A 17,024-nucleotide genomic window follows, 5' to 3' on the forward strand; every position below is an offset into this window, starting at 1 on the left:
GGCCTGTCAGTGTTTCCACAGTGAACTTTTACTTCCAGCCTATTATGCTTGTGAAGAAATACATGTCCTTCTAGACAGCATTTGGCCAAAACAAGCTCCACTCCTGATGCCACTTTTTTTGAAGTGGTTTGTAAATAAAAACAATCAAGAAACAACATATAGTGCTCTCAGGATTATCCCTTTCCAGCTCCCTGTAAAATGTGAACCTTAAACATTCCCTGGGGCTTCTTGCCAGTGATGGCTGTTTTCCAAAGGGAACTCCTGGTTCTTCCAGATACTTTTGTCTGTATTTGTGTGCCACAGAAAATACTCTATCAAAAAGTAGGAGGAAAAAAATAATGGAGATAATGACCAACCTCAGTAGGTTCAGCTCTGAACCTTCACACCCCTTCAATCTCTTTTAAATAATTTGAGGGCTTTGATCCTACAGTGACTGTGTGCTCACACTTGACCTTCAGTGCTGACTTTGTCACAGGAACTGGGCTGCCAAAGACCTGAGTAATGTGCATGCTAAAACCAGCATTAAATGCACTACTGCAAGGGTACAGTTCTCTACTGGTTGCTCTGCCCATATCCCCACCTCCTGCTTCCTTGGGAGCTCCTCTCTAGAGTCCCCCTGCCATCCCTCAGTGTGGAGGGATCAGGAGAGCTCAGTGTCCATGTGATTCCTCAGAGACATGTGGAGTGGGAAGATAGCATCAGAAGGTGGGTCAGCATCAGAAATTAGAGACTGATATCTTGTCCTGCCATGGCCACTTGGAAACAAAACCTCAGGAGACTGTGAAATTTTTTATGGTCATACCTCATTGACTTCTTATCACCAATCTGTATCTTTATTTGGAACATCTTCCTCTTAGTTCTGTTACAGTTTCCTTCCCAAGGAACCCTTCTACTCATCTCCCCATATAACATCCTGCCCTGCTTCATAGCCTGCCCCCATTTCCCATTCACTGTGAAAGAGAAGCAGCAAGGAAATCACCCCAGGTGAGCCCAACTGCCCTTCAGCACTAGGAGTGCACTCCACATGTGCATGTTCTTTGCTTCCAACAAACCCTTCCACATGGTCCAGATTGCATGGTACAGCATCTGTAGCATCATCTTCCTCTTCTACCAGTAGCTCAGCTTTTCCCTGGAGTCAGCTAAACTGGTTTAATATAAATACATTCAGTAAAACCATTATGAACCCCCATGTGACTACGGTTTAAATAAGGCTTCACTAAAACTAGTCAGGAATGGCATAAAATTAAATCAAAGAAGACAACCTGTACTAGAGGAGTTTTCTATCACATTTACTTGTGTAAATCAGTGTAAACTTTCATTTGCATATTTTCTATTGTGTCTACCCTTCTGCTCTGCACTAAGCACAGTAAAACCCTGTTCTAAGAAGACACAGTAGAGGCCAGAAGCTGTTTTATCTATACCAGCTCTTTAAAGATTAGTGAATTTCTAGTCTCCTTGACGAAGCGTGCTGTTGTATAAGCCCAGGTGTCTCAGTAAGTAGTAAGCACTGAAAGAAAAAGACTCAGAAAAAACAGCAGTCCCAGTATTTCTGACTTTTTTTCCCCAACTGAAGGGAGAAAATAGTGGACACTTACCCATGACCTCCTGGGCTTCAAGCAGGAAGATGTCACTCCAGGGCCCGCACCCTGCAGAGTTCAGCACACACACCCTGATAATCAGGTCTTTGAGAGGATTCCACATGGTGAGATTGGCTTTTGTGTCCTGTACGGTCATCTCCCCCTGAGTGCAAATGACAACGAACTGTGAGCTGTCTTAAAAGGCATGTAATGTAAAACTTCACCTTTAAACCAAAACAGTACCAAACATGTACTTCACTGGCACTATAACAAGGGCTGGGAATTGTGACTTCTGGGTCCTTATCTTTGTTTTGCTTGAGATTTGGGCTGTTGTCTTAGGTTTCTCTTCCCAAAAATTGCAAGTTTCCCAAGGCATAAGGGAGAAAGGAGGTTTAATAATTTCTTCCTTTGAGGTCCTCCCATGCACATTGCTATAGAAAGATGTGGTTTTTCTGCTGTTAAAAGATATACCTCCTTCTAGTGGTTTACTGTAAAGCTTCTGGTGGTTTTAATCCAAGGGAGGAATCTGTCTGTCTGTTTTAACTTGCTGACCAAATCCTAAATGGCTTCTGAATTTCAGTCCCAATTTTCACTTAGGATGGCAAGGTCAACATATTTTCAGTAGTTTTATGGACCTTCTTCATACAGCAGACCCATGAATATTTGGCTGCCACCACTGACACAGAGTAAATTCAATGAGAACTCAAAATACCATCACTCAAAGTCAATGACGCTGACCTAGTGTGAAATGGGTCATACAAAATAGGAAATAATTCTCTTTTCCCTCTAGCTGTCTACTATTACAGGCTTGCTCTTCATTAATAAGCACTGGGTAAACACCTATTAGGAAGTTAGAAACCATAAGAAATGCTGTGAACTTCAAAGGCTGATAGATACCTGGGAAAGGTCAATGCCAAAGAACAAATGAAAGGCCTTCTACCCTGTCAGGGTCCTTTCAACTCCCTAAGTATTGTAAATGAAGCTAAAGAATCCATAACCTTCTTTCTGTGATTTACAGCACAACTCAATCACTTGTTAAATACACCTTTGCTGCTAGGATTGGGAAAGCCAAGGCCCAGTCACAGGAGACAGAAAACCCACATCCTGTACTGTCTGAGCTGGACAGCCCTAGAAAGAGGGAGAGGGAGACAAAGTGGATTCTCTCTATGTTGTCCTGCTTGTGCAAGGAATGGCAGAGAACTGGTCTGTCTGCAGATGAACATTCAAGTGAAGGAATTCTGAATATGCCAGGAAGGAGGCAATGGTCCTATATCTTGAAGTCAAATACTGAGGCATTCCCTAAAGTCAAAATAGATCCATATACACAAAAGCAATGTCAGCAATCTAATCCTCTGGTATGGATGAGGGACCTTAATGCCTAGAAAATTTAGTACGAACCTTCTGCAATTCTGTGTTCAATGGCTCAGTACCTTCTCAATCTGTTACCTGAGTTACATTATCCTGAATCCATTCCAGTCTGTATCCCAGGACATTTTCTTTCAGCACATCTGGAGCCACACCTTCCCACTCCAAAATTAGACCAGGATCTCTTTGAATAACGTGGATATTTTGAGGGGTGCTGTTTGGAGCTGAAAGCAGAGAACAGAACACAATCACTTGTGCAGGAAAATAAGGCACTATCCACACTGAAAACGGCAGTTTCACCCTCTTTCCCGGGATCATCCAGAAAAGAGAGGGTGTGAGGGGAGAGAACAACTTCTGCAAACCACCAGCACTCTGTGTGTGGTTTCAAGTGGAGAAGACAGGTCAGCACCTCTCATTTTTTCAAGATCCCACAAATCTCACAGAGCTAATGGGACCAGCATGCAGAAGCCCCGTGGCTGGGTAAACCCCTGTATTACACATCATTGCTACTAACCACATATGACTGTGTACTATTGTTTTGTTCTAGGAGACCCTCGGAGTGGATGAGCAATCTAACAGCACAACATTTCCTATAGTGCAGGATCAGCAGGAGTTAATGACATTTATAATCGTCTATTTTTCAGGTTCAGAACTGCTGTCCTGTTCTTGTCTGATGTTTCTTACCAAGCTCCAGGGTCTGGAAATAAACCCTGTCAGTGAAAGGGGAGCTGCCCATCTCATTGCTGCACTGCACACGGACGCTGTAGTTGGTGGAATGCTTCAGGCCTTGCACAGTGTAGGAGAAGGGTGGCACTGGGGTGACTTCAGTGGACACCTCCTGGCCATCTGGTGACTCAGCTACCTGTGCCAAGAGTGAAATGAGATGACTGTTAGCATAAACAATATGACTAACATGTCCATATGGATAAGAATTCATTTAATTGTCAGTTTAGGAATGTGTAAGAATAGATACAGCACCAGTGGTGCTTAAAATACTGAAATCGGAGTTGTCAAACTAAGAATCATGAAGTGGCATCACTTGGGCAGTACCGAAATTTACCACCAGATGAAAATTTGGTTGCATATTTTAAAATATTTCCTTCCCTATGTTACAATTTCTACAATTCCTTTAAAGAAAACTAAATGTGCTTGTCGCTTTGAGTGGTAGCAGCTGGTTTTTGAGGCTTGTTTAAATCTGGGCAATGAAAACCAGTAGAGCAACTTGCCTACTGCCTACTGTCACCTTTTGCCAAACTCTTTTTTCCTGAAGTTTGTATATTTTCAATTTTATAGTGGATTAGAGGTATGGCAGACATAAGTGACTTGGTTCAACTAACTTGTTTTAAATTAAACTGTAAAGAAACTTCTTACCATTCCTACATCCCTTCTTTTTCTTGTTTCCAAATCTGAGCTTTAAAGCAGCATGAATGTTAATTTAAATCTGATATCACTGAGTGCTTTTAATGCACAGACAGAGTCCTACTTTTGTACTAACAATAGCAGAACTCACTGCACAGCTCACAGGCTCAGACTTTCTCTTCAAGTGCATACAAAATAGCAAAGCAGACAGTAAAAGCAAGATGTACTGACAAAAGCGAGAAAGTCATATGGACTTTATGTATTTTATATGGGGGCCTTTCTTCCTTTCTCACTGCCCTTCTGCTCACTCTCACATACACTTTTAGCACACTGGTTTATTTGGCTGGTAGAAAGGAAGAATCTCAAGTTTCCTGAATAGAAAAGCATATTGTTGTCATTATCACTGTCATCTGCAGCACGAAAAAACAAGACAACTATTTTGTAAAACCCTGTCTGCTGGATTATGTGTTTCTGTTCAACACTCCCAAGAGCTGGTGCTCGTGCATCTGACCCTTTCACACCCTGGAACCTGGCTTGTGTTAGCAGTCAGAAAACACTGCCATTCCCTGCCCTGTCCCCAGAAGCAATCTGCTTGTCTGAACACGGTGCTCCTGGGGCACCTGCTGCAATGCCCGAGTGCCAGAACAGCACAGCAAACTTCCAATCCCCCTTCTCTTTCTGGGAGATTCCCAGCAGAAGTGCAATCATGAGGAGCCAGGAACATGTGCATTTTCACATGAAAATGTAGGTCAGTGCCTCACACAGAATCTCATAATGTGGGAGTCAGAGGAAGCACAGTTTTCTGACAGTGCAGGGTCATTGCCAAGTTATCCTGCTCCCAGACTCAAATGCAGGAATCTCCATCCTCCCCAAATAGAACAGAAAAGGCTTAGAAAAGGGGTGAGAGACTGCTGAGTTGACAGAAACTGGGCTGCTCTGATTCAGCCTCTTTTCCACATGTCCCATCCCCCACCCGTGCCCCTGCCAAAAATGAGAGGGAGAACTTAAACCCCAGAATGATTAGCATTGCAGCGTGCAAGCCAGAGAGAATAGGCTGTTCCAGCTCAAGATAACTGGCATTGTAAACAGAGGAAGAAAACCATTTTCAACTGCAAAAAAAGAACAGAAGTAGCAACAAAACCCACAAACCAGGGCCAGCTGCATTCAGTTCTTTCTGCCAGTGAGTTGAAACTAAATTATGATTTCCTTTACTTCTGAAATATAATAAACATTAGAAGATGAAACCTCTGTTTTTTCCCCAGATAAAAAGAGGACTACAATTAGCTAGACTGCTTCCAGCATACCTTAAGTTTATAATCCTCCTCTGCATAGTTGGCAACACTGCATAGAAATTCCACTCCAGCTCATAATGCTGCCGTAATCAGGTAGGGAAAGCATAGGGGCATGGCAAATAAATCCATGGGAATGTGCCTAGTTGTGTTTGCACAGCCTGCTTTGGGTATCACCATTTATTTTCTCACTGGGCTACCTGCTCTTTGGTCTGATTCTACAGCTAAGTACGCAAGGATAGAAACTAACTTTGCCTGAGGTTGGACACATACCATTGTTCTCAGGAACTCCAAGAAGCAGACCAGTTTTTCACAGATGTGGAGTACTCTGCACCTAGCAGAGCTACAGAATAGTATCAAGCTTGATTTTCTTGGAATAATTAGTCTTTGACAATGGAAAACCAATCAAGATTTAGAGACAGGGTTTAAATTTGCTCTGAAACATGCAAATAGGCCTGATCTTGTATCAAAAAGCCCAATCTGTCTCCTGCCTCCATCATTCCTACCTTTCCTGTACCGCATCCTATACTTTGCAAGCTCCTCATCCCTTGGATTCATTGGTATGTCCGAATTCCTGCAGTTTTTCTGGCACCCCACAGCACGGGCCTGATTTGGCGTGGGACTCACAGGCACCTGCACTGGAACAAGCTACCATGGGCCACTGCTCCATGCAGGAAGGGAGAGCACCCTACAGCCACAGCTGCTCCAGGGCACTTCCCACAGAGTGCTGTGAGCTTCATGTGTGCTGCAGGATAATAACCCATATGGAGTAGCTGCCACGAAGCAACTGATAACCTGCTGGCCAGGAGAATGTGGCCAGTCTTTAGCACTTAACTTTTGAGCATAAAATTCATGACCTGCTCTTTTGGCACCTATGGTTGCCTCCTGTTAAGTTTTTATGTTTTAAAGCTGTGACATAAGAATTGCAACACTGCTAATAAGGTGGGAAAGGAAATGACAGCCCGGGAAATGTGGCTTAGGAGAATCCTATTATTTATGCAGGGCAGGGCACAACCCAGAGAGGCCATACCTGAAGAGTGCAAGAATGGAGAGGTGCGCGGCCATCAAATCCTGGCACCCAGACCACGCTGGCATTGCTGCTGGTGACTTGGCTCACAGTTACATTGAGAGGCAGGAGAGGCATGGCTAGAAAGGAAACAAAGAGACCTTTCAGTGTACACAGAACTGAGCAGGTATCCACGTGGAAATGGAAGAGGCTTGAGGCTAAAAATTATGCAATGAAATCACTAACAGAAATGTGGTCAAATAGCACATCTTTAGAGACTGTCCCTGACTTGTTGTGAATGAAACTATTATTTTAACATTGGACAAGCTATTGTCAGCCATTCATCATTGTCCATAGATGCACACAGGCAGTGGTTGATCTCTTTTATAGGAATTCCAATGTGTGATGTTTACACCTTTGCTACTCAGCTCTCTTCCCTTCCCCCTCCATTGCAGGGCATGACTCAGCCCTGCCACACAGTTGCCTGTGAACCCACACTGTGAACTAAATCAGGGCTTTAAAATCCCACCCCGGGTTCTTAGTCCAGCCTTTGACACCAGCTCTGCCAGCACCGGGTGGAGAGTGGCTTGCTGTAGTGACCTGAATGCCCTGGAGCTGGATTTGTAGTAGACCTCTTTGTGCTGCCTCCAGGTGTCCACTGCAAACTCCCACTGAAACACCCTGGGACAGAGCCTGGACTGAAAAGTGCCTCCTCAGCCTTGGGATGAATAAACTCTGTTTTACAGAGGGGAAACTCAAGCCAAGGAGAGTGCATGTCACACTGCCACACATGGCTGATACCTCTCCACAAACTAAGGGCAGGGCCTTAATCAGGATTCCAAGACTGGACAGTTAATCAGATGCTCGTGCTTCCTACCACCACAGTACAGCACCAAACTGCTTGGCTTCCTTTTAGGATCTTTGATGCTTCCCTTTGAATTGTCCTTTCCTCTCACTGTTAATTCCACATAGTTAATTCCTATCGTTCCAGTCACCATCTCTTTTTCACCTCTGAGCATTCATTCTGGCACTTCACGCCTGACAAAATTAGCAGCTTCACAAATACTAACCTCTCCCCTGACCTTCTTCTCATTTAAAAAAATTGTACGCTGATGCTTGTAATAGTTTTCCTGCAGCACCTCAACAAATTGTACCCACAGGAGTCCTCTTTCAGAAACCCATCCTCAGGATAAGGCTCTGCCTGCAGATTGAATTTTTTGAAAGCCTCCTGAGATGTATCCATCAGAAAGCAGCAATAGAAAAGTAATTGCAAGCCAGGATTTCTCCAGCTGCATCTTCTGCCCTGGCAGAGCACCTTTATACTGCTGCCTTCAGCATATCCACAGGGCCATCTTGCAGGAGAAACACAGAGCCCGAACACTCAAGTCTCTGCAGAGGGCCTGGAGGAGTCAAACAGATGGTGACACAGATTAACCCTATAAAGCCTTTGTTGTCTGGTTAACCAGTTACCAGGACCCAGGGCAGGGCCTGGCACCTAGATAAGAACGTGGTGTATGGGGCCACAGACCAAGGGTCCGGGACGGAAACTAGGTAATGAGTTATTAGTTAACTTAAGACTTTCCTGGATCTTTGTTTCATTCTCTTTTGATATTTTGTGTTCAGGTCTGTAAGCTCTTTAAGGGGAAAAAATCCTGCTTTTACTGCTTACTGGGTATTGCTGAAACATTGTCCATAAGTCAAGTTTTTGCAGACACATCTGTAACTTTTGGGTTTAGCAATGTGTACTTTTCAATACAGAATGGCAGGCCCAAAGGAGGTATGCGCTGTGCCACCAGTGAGAATAATCAACTGCTAACACAGCCCGTGTGTGAAGGAGACAGTGGCTGAGGAGGGCTGGCTTGCTAGCACCTTTCCCTAACTCTGCGAGTAAGGGCCAGATGCATTGTCCTGTCATCTCTTGGGAAAAAATTGTGGGCGGCTGTTTCCTGTTGTGCTCTGAAACACGGGATACAACCCTAAAAGTGTTAGCTGCACGTATAAAGGAGAGAAAAGCCTGTCAGAAAACAGGACCTTGAGTGTTAACGTAAGAGAGTTAGCTTCCTCTGTGCTTAGAGAGTGGCTGAACAATGGGGCTTTGTAATGGCTGGGGACTGTGGGCTACAAAAACAGTAATTTTCTGCTTGGAGTACACCCAGCACATTGTGGGCACTACAGAGAATAGATAATGAACAACAACAGGAGCAAATAGGAAGAAATGTTAACAGTTCGTCAACGTCCTAGCAAAAATATTTGCCTCTGGAAACACAGAAGAAACTAATTGTTTAATAAATTGTAGAAAGATTTAAGAGTCATCATTAGCAGATGGGTTTGTGTAAGAGAGGAAGGCCCTGAACATGCAAGTGCAGACAACTGCTTCCAGAAGTAACTTAATTGAATTCTGCATGATCCTAGGATCAAGAACTAAATAAACATGATTTGGGCATGCCCTATTTCTGCTGTGTAGGAACTTTGCTTTAATTTTAACAGGGCTATACTAGATCTTCGAAGCTTTTCTATTTAGAAAAGCCTCATCACTTAGGTAAATTTATAACTATTTTTTTAGACATATCTTTGAGGTACTACAGACATAACTTTTATGACTACAGTACTGGACTTGCTATTCAAAACCTGAATTTGTGTCTCTAGGACATGCCACATACTGGTGCACGTCTGAGTGACTTAAGTGACACTGAGTGACTTAAGCTTGCTCTTTCTCAGCTCTAGAACATGTGTGCATGACCCAAGTGTGCAATGGCAATATGTCCCTCCTAAATAGGCTGTGTGGATTCATTACCTGATGATCCCTGAGGAACACTTTTCAGCTAAATATAATTGCTGGGAAATGAGAGAATTTTGAGGTCTTTACCCCTTCCTCTTATTAATGGTTAAAAAATAACAATCAGTATTAATATTAAAAACTTCAAAAGCTTGTTTATGCCAAATGTTTTTTCAAATTATGGCTTGACAAGATTTTTTGAAGTGTAATAGCTTTGTGAACTAAATTCTATCCCAGGATAAAATATCCATAGAAGATATATTCTACAATAACTAACTGCTTTGTGTAGACAAGCCTTTAAGGCAACAACTCCAAATGGTTTTAAATTAAGTTATAAATCTTACTAGTGCAACATACTGCATTCTTGGCATAGCAGTAACCACAACGTCCTGAACAAAAACACACTCCAAGGGCAGTAGATTACAGCTGGATTTACATCTGTCTTTTAATGAACACAAGCTACTACAACTGTGAGTTCTGACACTGATACAGACAAAAAGGATTGCTTGTATTTGTGCTGAGCAATAAGCTACTACTTGGAACAAATTATTTTTGTGCCATGCCTCTCCTGGAACTGATGATCATGTAAGCAAAAGTGCATTAAAGCATGATTAAAAATTCAAATGCAGAAGCATTTCAACATGAAGAAGAGGGGAAGAGCTGATTGCTCTGATTATCCCTGTTTCAGTTACCTGGAGGAACAGAGGAAATGTCACATCAGCCTGGAGACTTCCAAATAGCAACTGGTCATGCACAGGCTGGCATTATTTGTTTTCAATGAGCTTTTAAAGAGCAAAGAATTTAAAAAACAAAATTCATAAACCCAGTGTGGATGAGCAGACCTTACTGGGCACTGCTGATCACCTTCCTTGACATTTTTTAGCATCTAATGTGATGCCAATAAAAGCAAGCAGAAGTAACAGCCTCTTTAGCTCTAAAAAGACCCATCTATTCCCAAGAGGGAAAGACTTCCCTGCTGCAAATTTATATCAGCTTCATCTCTCACAAACAACTTAATTGCCCCAGCTCTCTCCTTTTCAAGGAAAAGCTGTCATTTGACATCACATTTTCACTCCTGAATCAGATGTGGATTATTTTCAACTGCCTGGGATACGGCCCTGCATAGGAAGTGGGAACTGCTGTTAGAACACAAAGCATTGTTTCGACTGCTGAGAACTCCAACCAATGCTGGCAGCTTTGAGGCAACTCCTTGCATTAAGGAGCCCTACTTTCTCTCCCCAGAGAGCAAATCCGAGGCCCTTGCCCAGTCTCTGGCACCCAGTCTCTCACCTTTAATTTGAACAGTGGCAGTCCGAGATGAAGACAATCCCTTTACGTTGTGAGCTTCGCAGGAGAAAACTGTGCTTTGATTGATACCTGGAGAACAGCCAAGAAAAGGAAAGGAAACACAAATAGCTATATAATCCAGCTTCAACCTTCAGCAGAATTTCAATTATTTGTGACATCCAGCTCAAGTTGTACAGGCAGTTGGAGGGGTGAGCTGGGTGCCAATCAAAAGCATGATAAAGACATTTTTAATGGGGGGAGTGTGGCAATGTAGAAAAGCTTTCATGGAAGTGTCAGAAAGCACTGAAAAGGAAGGAAGAATCTGTCAGGACAGCAGCTCATAGTGCTCAGGTAGCAGATGCCTGCTTCTCACATTCTGGTGAGCATCTTTGAAGCAAGGATTATGCTGAACTGTGAGCTCACAGACAGCCTAACGCTTTGGGCCTCAGCCTACACCTGAGCAACATTCATCTTCCAATTGGGCTATAAGCCCAGGCAAACTTCTAGTCAGATGCTGCCTATTTCTAGTCAATGCCCACCTGTCCCTCACCTTGCATCAGACTTCTGAAGACATACAAAGGAAGTGGAAGCTAAATGCTACTGCATCAGCACTGAAACATTTTCCAGGGGTGATACAAGTCAGAATGTCTTCTGTGACCATCCATCCATCCCATGGCATGATGGCATGACATCTGGCTGTCCCAGGACACATATAGATATTGCAAATGAATCAGAATTGAGGTAGATTTGCAAGGCTGCCTGGAGAACTGTGTCCGGCAACTATTGTCACGTGGCTTGGCCCTCAGTTGCCTTAATAGACTCTATCTGTGAAAAGTTAAAGATTGGCTCACTGTGGGCATACAATTTAGGAAGGAAAAGCATTTCAGAGCTGCACAGAGCAGCTTGCACAGTGTCTCTGACCTTTGACTCATCTCCCAAGCCTGAGACTAACAGCATTGCAAAGAAGGTGAAATGGGAGAGAGAAGGGAATGCTATTCTCATCCCTGTGAACCAGAGGAAGACGCTGCCAACAGGCTGAAGGCCAGGCAGCACAGCAGAACAGCACCTGATGTAGGAGGCCTGTCCTAAGACAGAACCTAACACAGCCCTGCCCTGAGGAAAATACAAAATACACCACAAACCAGGAACTGCATGTTCCCTAACACCATGCCAGCACTGCTTTCCAAATACAACATTACTGAACCTTCTAAATGTTTGCTTTCTAGCCAAGTATTTTGTTACTATTTTCTTCAGAGTGTGATACTTTCCTCAGCTAGCAATGCTTGTTTTCTTACCAACTGACTCTTTTGACATGCTTTGGTAATCCAACCATGCAGGTTGTGTCCTGCTACATGTTTTAAGTTACAAAGACAAGATATGCCCAAGGGACACCCCGAAGCGCACTGAAACAGGGTGTGCCCAAGGGGCATCCCAAAGAACACTGGAAGCAAATAAAGGTGCTGAGAACACTTAATACATAAAATAGCAATTCATTTGAAGAATCACTAGGAGTAGATGTCTTTTTCAGGCTTCCAAGCCATTGCCCCCCAGCAACAGATATTTTGTGAGGCACTGTGGGATGAGTTAGTGGAGGAGGGGTGACTAATTTTCTTATTGTCTTTCTCCTCTTGACTATCCATCTTTTCAGTTTCCATTTCAACAGGCAAATTATACCATAAGGGAGCAGTTTTCATTTCCAACTTAGAACATCATCTGTGGCTATGTAAGAGAGGGAGCAGATCATTAAAACCATTTCAAATCACAAATCATGTTTTGATTTGTGAATAAATAAGGTTCTAAGGAAAGCCTGAATAGGATCGGATAGCTCAAAGGATGGCCAAAGACATATAAAAACTCACCCTGGGTGTAATTGTATTGACATTGATAAAGAGGCCCTAGAGATGACTCTTAGTTGTAAAACCTTTTCTTTCTAAATAACTAGCTAAACTTTGGGTCAGGGTGTTGAGAATAATGAAACAGCAGCGAAGAGAAAACATAACACAAGGCTGTTGGACAACTAACTACAATGAAGTTACTTTTAAGAGGTAACTGCAAGAATAGCTGCAGTCAGTTTTAGGTAGAGACACTTTTCTGAAAGTGCCTGAAGAGAGGCCCTAACACCTACGGGCTCCTGAGTTTTTCTGCTGACCCTGCTGGGGAAAGCTCTGCTCTGGGGCAAACCTTGGTCTTGAAGGGTATCAACCAGCCCATTTCAGCATTGATACAATCACCCTTGAAGTATCAAATAATTACATGAGGCAGTCAGATTTTAATGGTAAGAGCATCCAGCAAGCCTGCAAGAACAGAGATGGGGGTGGGTAAGAGAGGGGAAAGCAGGGTGTGACAGGGCTGTGCACAGAAGGAGGAGATGGCATCTGCTACATGTGAAGGCTTGGAGAGTTCCAAGAGAAACGGCACCAACAGAGTCACTTCATATAACCATGAACACCCTCCAGGAGGCAGAACAAGAGGCACCCAATGCATCATCTGTTCAACAGCATCTTCAACAAGAGTGCCAGTCACACCCCAACTCTGTAAGAGTCTGTTTGCCTCAAGCCAGCAGAAAACGCACTGAGCAACCACCACCCCTCGAGATACTCCTTGTATGTGATCATGACCACTCAACATTTAATGCAGAGTTAAACAACATTGCCACACTATGTGGCTACCCAGTGTACAAGGCATGATCAGAAGAGAGCTCTTCTCCTCTTCTGATGCTCCAAGTGATCCCCTGCAGTGGCAGCAGCCTTACCTGATACATTTAAGATGGAGGGGGAGATGTCTGGAAGCCCCACTCTAGAGTCTCCCATCCACCAGACAATTGTCACTGGTTCAGGGGGACCAACAGCAGCACAGGCCATATGAAACGGAGCATTAGGGGACACGGACACATCCTCAGGTTCCACAGTAAAGTAGGGCACACCTGGAAAAGCAACAGACAAGTGACAATAACAGGAGCAACTGCCTCTTGTTTATTTCCACTAAAACCAGTGCCCAACACTGGACATCCATCTGTCCTGCTGCTAGGCTGAATCCGACGCCCTCCAAGCCCTTCACAGAAACCAAGGGTCAGACATGCTGCATCACCTCAGGGCACGAATGTCTAAGTACTACGACTAGAAATCAGAGAGAGTGCTTGCTTCCCACAATGCCTTTGAAAAACCACTTCCAATTCAAGACTCCCCTATGAAACAGCTTTTAGTGGTAGTATTTTCTCAATTTTTCAGCTGGAGAGATTGGAGTTTAAAGAGGTAACAGTCAATAACTTTAGTGGTGGCACACAGCACTTTAAAAGACAGCTAATCCAGCTGCAGATACTTCTTGCCCTGCATTAAAAACTGAAGCTTGAGAAAGTGTTGAACTACCGGCTTTAACAAACCCATGAATGAGGAAAGAATCCCCACAGTGAGAGACTGGGAGCATTTACAATGCTCTCTCTGGAGCTTAATTGAATGGAGATGCCTTCCAGCACACTCTGACACCACAACAACCGGGCTGCCTCCGAGTCGGGGTAATTTGTTTCAGAGCTGAAGGCTATCCACGGACACAACTCTCAGTAATTATCTGTTCCCCACCATGGAAAGACTCCTGGTTGGTACAACAGGTATCAGATTAGGCCCACAGGGAGCAGAATGCAGCTGCAATGCTACCTACCTTAGATCATCTCTAAGTGGCAATAGCTGAGTGTAATTTGACACATCAAGAGATGTGGTTCTTCTTCTGGGCAATGCCAAAACTCTTATGAATTCAGTGCTCCAAACCAGCAGCACAAATTTCACCAGCCATCAGCAGCAGTGCTGACCATGCAGGACAGCCAATATGTACTTCTGGTGATTGATGAAAGAACTGAAGGCCCAGGGAAATGTTCAGTTCCCTTCTATACAGAAATCTTTGTGTGTCAAACATGGCTGCTACCAACAGCACTTACTCCAACCAAAATCAGGTATTCTCAGCTGGAAAAAGCATGTTCTGGAAGCTGCTGATCTGTTGCCTCACAGAAAAAGCGGAACTGACAACATTGTGCATTCATATGCCAAAATTACACTGTCTGTCCCTGGCCAAAGATGAGAGGCCCAAGCAGCTCCACCAGCAGGCAATTAATACAGGTACCTAAATAGGGATTTAGAAGCCTGACACTTGACATTTCCCCCAAGCTACAGCCAAAAGTGCTTTCCTCAGTCTTTCCCTGACTGTCCAGTCACAGTTTGTGTCTTTCAGGTAGCAGCTCCTTTGTGCCTTCCTTGCCTCCTTCCCTTAGAGTACTAAGTAAATGAACAGACTAAAACAGATCTAAACCCAAGTCTCTTGAAGAATGACAGCCTATCTGTGCAAAGGCTAACGTTCAGGACAGGTACATCCATTGTCATGGCATACTGCTCATTTTTGCTGACATATTTTATTTCATTTTTTTTTATTGCATTCAAACATAAGCAATAAAAATGAGTAAGCTTTTGAGATACCAGCTGCAACACCTCTGCCTACTTTGCCCTCCTTCTCCAAGGAAAACTAGAAGGGAAAATAATCACTGTTTCTCTACCTGTAAGCAGGATCCCTGCCTCCTGTCCATTTGTCATGACACCCAAGGTAAACTTTCAGGAAGATCCTGCCCAGCTCGGCAGGTTTTCTCACTTTGGGAGCAGCTAAACAGAGCAGACAAGACCACAATTAAAAACTTTCATAGTTGAGGGAGTGCAGCTGACTCATCCAGCTGAGGAACTTGCACTGCCCCCCGTCCGTATGTTACCTGGACAGCTCGCTGCCTGTGACACATTTAGCCTCCCAGCTCCTGGTACAAGAGGTGAGTGTCAGCACATCCCTTTCACAGATGCCCCATGGACGCACTGAGCAGCGAGCAGTCAGGAAATCAGCAGCAAAACAAGGAAATGATCCCACCTATTCCCCTCTTCCAAGCCAGCATCCAACCTTTAAGGCTGATTCTTATGTACAGCTTAGTTTTGAGACAGTGTTGATTCAGGGGAATGTGTCCACACAGGTGTGGCTTGGTCTCTGACTGTAGCCACAACGGGGGCTAGCAGCCCCAGGAAGAGCCACATAGTCAGAGGTGTAATTTCAGATGGAGAGTTCTATAAGAAACACAATCCTTTTTTTAACACTGCACAGTGTGCCTCTGAGATCACCTCTCCAGCCATCAAACACTATCAAGTTCTCAGTAAGGCCAGAGACTAGTCTCTAAACCAGGAAACAGGTCCAAAACAGTTTTGGTTTCGTAAATTCTAAGAAGTGTTTCATAGGATCAAACACTTTTATTACAAAGACAGTTCAAATACCATTGCTAGAAAATCTGGCAGATACAGACTACCTAAGCAGATACTACACAGCATAGAAATCCAGTCAAGCTCACTTTAAGTTAGATCACCAATAGTCCACATTTGTTTGTGTGCCACACTGAAGCATGTCAGCACCTACTGCAAATCACCAGAGTAAAGAACCTCTCCCAGTCAGAGGACAGATGTTATCGATAGAGCAATCACTGCTACACAAAGCTGGCACATCCAGGGAAGAAATACACAGAGATAACAGCAAAGGTGGGTCTGATATCCCAAGTGCTTTCTTATGCTGAGAGCTGACACATTTTTTAAACTCCACCCCTTATCACTACTTGTTAATTTTTAATTATATCCACCAACTCCCTTTACACATGACACATGCCCAGTTCAAGTTTAACTACCTTCTGCCGTAATTGTTTTTCTCATAAAGGAAACTGGTTGCATTTTTTTCACTTGTGCTGTAAGCTTTGGCCTTCATTCTCAACACACTCCACCTTACCTAACTGCAGCTGTTTTTTTGTGACTTTGATACCTTTTGCCTGTGCAGTCCAGAAGGGCATCATGTTTATTTCAGACAGCTTGGCACACTGAGCTACCCAATCACTCCTAATGCACCCACCATGCAAATGCAGCCACCTCTGGAGCAGACCATGGTAATTGAATAGAAATAGAAACTCTGCATGAGAGAGTGTTCTAAGCTGTAAAATTTAGGTGGACAAAAGCCTGGGATTTATGGAAGGCAGAATGTGTTACTCTTCTTGTGAGAGCTGCTATGAATGTTTCCATGCTCTGAGTGAGCAAGATGTTAGCTATAAAACATCCAGACCACATCACCTCCCACAACACCCTCCCTGCTCCCCCCTGTCTAGGACTGTTAATTCAGCTCTGGCCCCAAATGTTAGCAAATACATCCAAAAAACTACTTCTTGCTGCAAGTGCATTGTTCCTGTCAACTTCTTCACCAAATATTAAGCCATCCTATGACTACTAGCTTCTAACAGAGGATCTAACTTCTGTTAGATCATGGCTCAAGGGAAATGAAACTAGAGAAAGTAAGAAGCCACCAATCCACACTGC

General features: G+C 43.7%; 1 protein-coding gene across 3 annotated transcripts in view; it reads right to left on the minus strand.

Annotated features, from left to right (window-relative positions):
* Window positions 1-17,024, minus strand: part of TYRO3 (TYRO3 protein tyrosine kinase) — a 41,342-nt gene that overhangs the window by 17,701 nt on the left and 6,617 nt on the right. For 2 of the 3 annotated variants that reach the window (XM_053981207.1, XM_053981206.1), the window contains 6 exons: window positions 13,412-13,582; window positions 10,663-10,749; window positions 6,621-6,736; window positions 3,627-3,804; window positions 3,024-3,166; window positions 1,596-1,740 (listed from right to left, as the gene is read on the minus strand). In XM_053981207.1, coding sequence (XP_053837182.1) covers window positions 1,596-1,740; window positions 3,024-3,166; window positions 3,627-3,804; window positions 6,621-6,736; window positions 10,663-10,749; window positions 13,412-13,582 — 840 coding nt within the window. Of the gene's footprint in view, window positions 1-1,595; window positions 1,741-3,023; window positions 3,167-3,626; window positions 3,805-6,620; window positions 6,737-10,662; window positions 10,750-13,411; window positions 13,583-15,196; window positions 15,300-17,024 lie in introns of all 3 variants that reach the window. The other variant, XM_053981208.1, reaches the window with a different exon arrangement.

The sequence above is a fragment of the Vidua macroura genome, chromosome 6 (genome assembly GCF_024509145.1).
Source record: "Vidua macroura isolate BioBank_ID:100142 chromosome 6, ASM2450914v1, whole genome shotgun sequence".
NCBI classification, from domain to species: domain Eukaryota; kingdom Metazoa; phylum Chordata; class Aves; order Passeriformes; family Viduidae; genus Vidua; species Vidua macroura.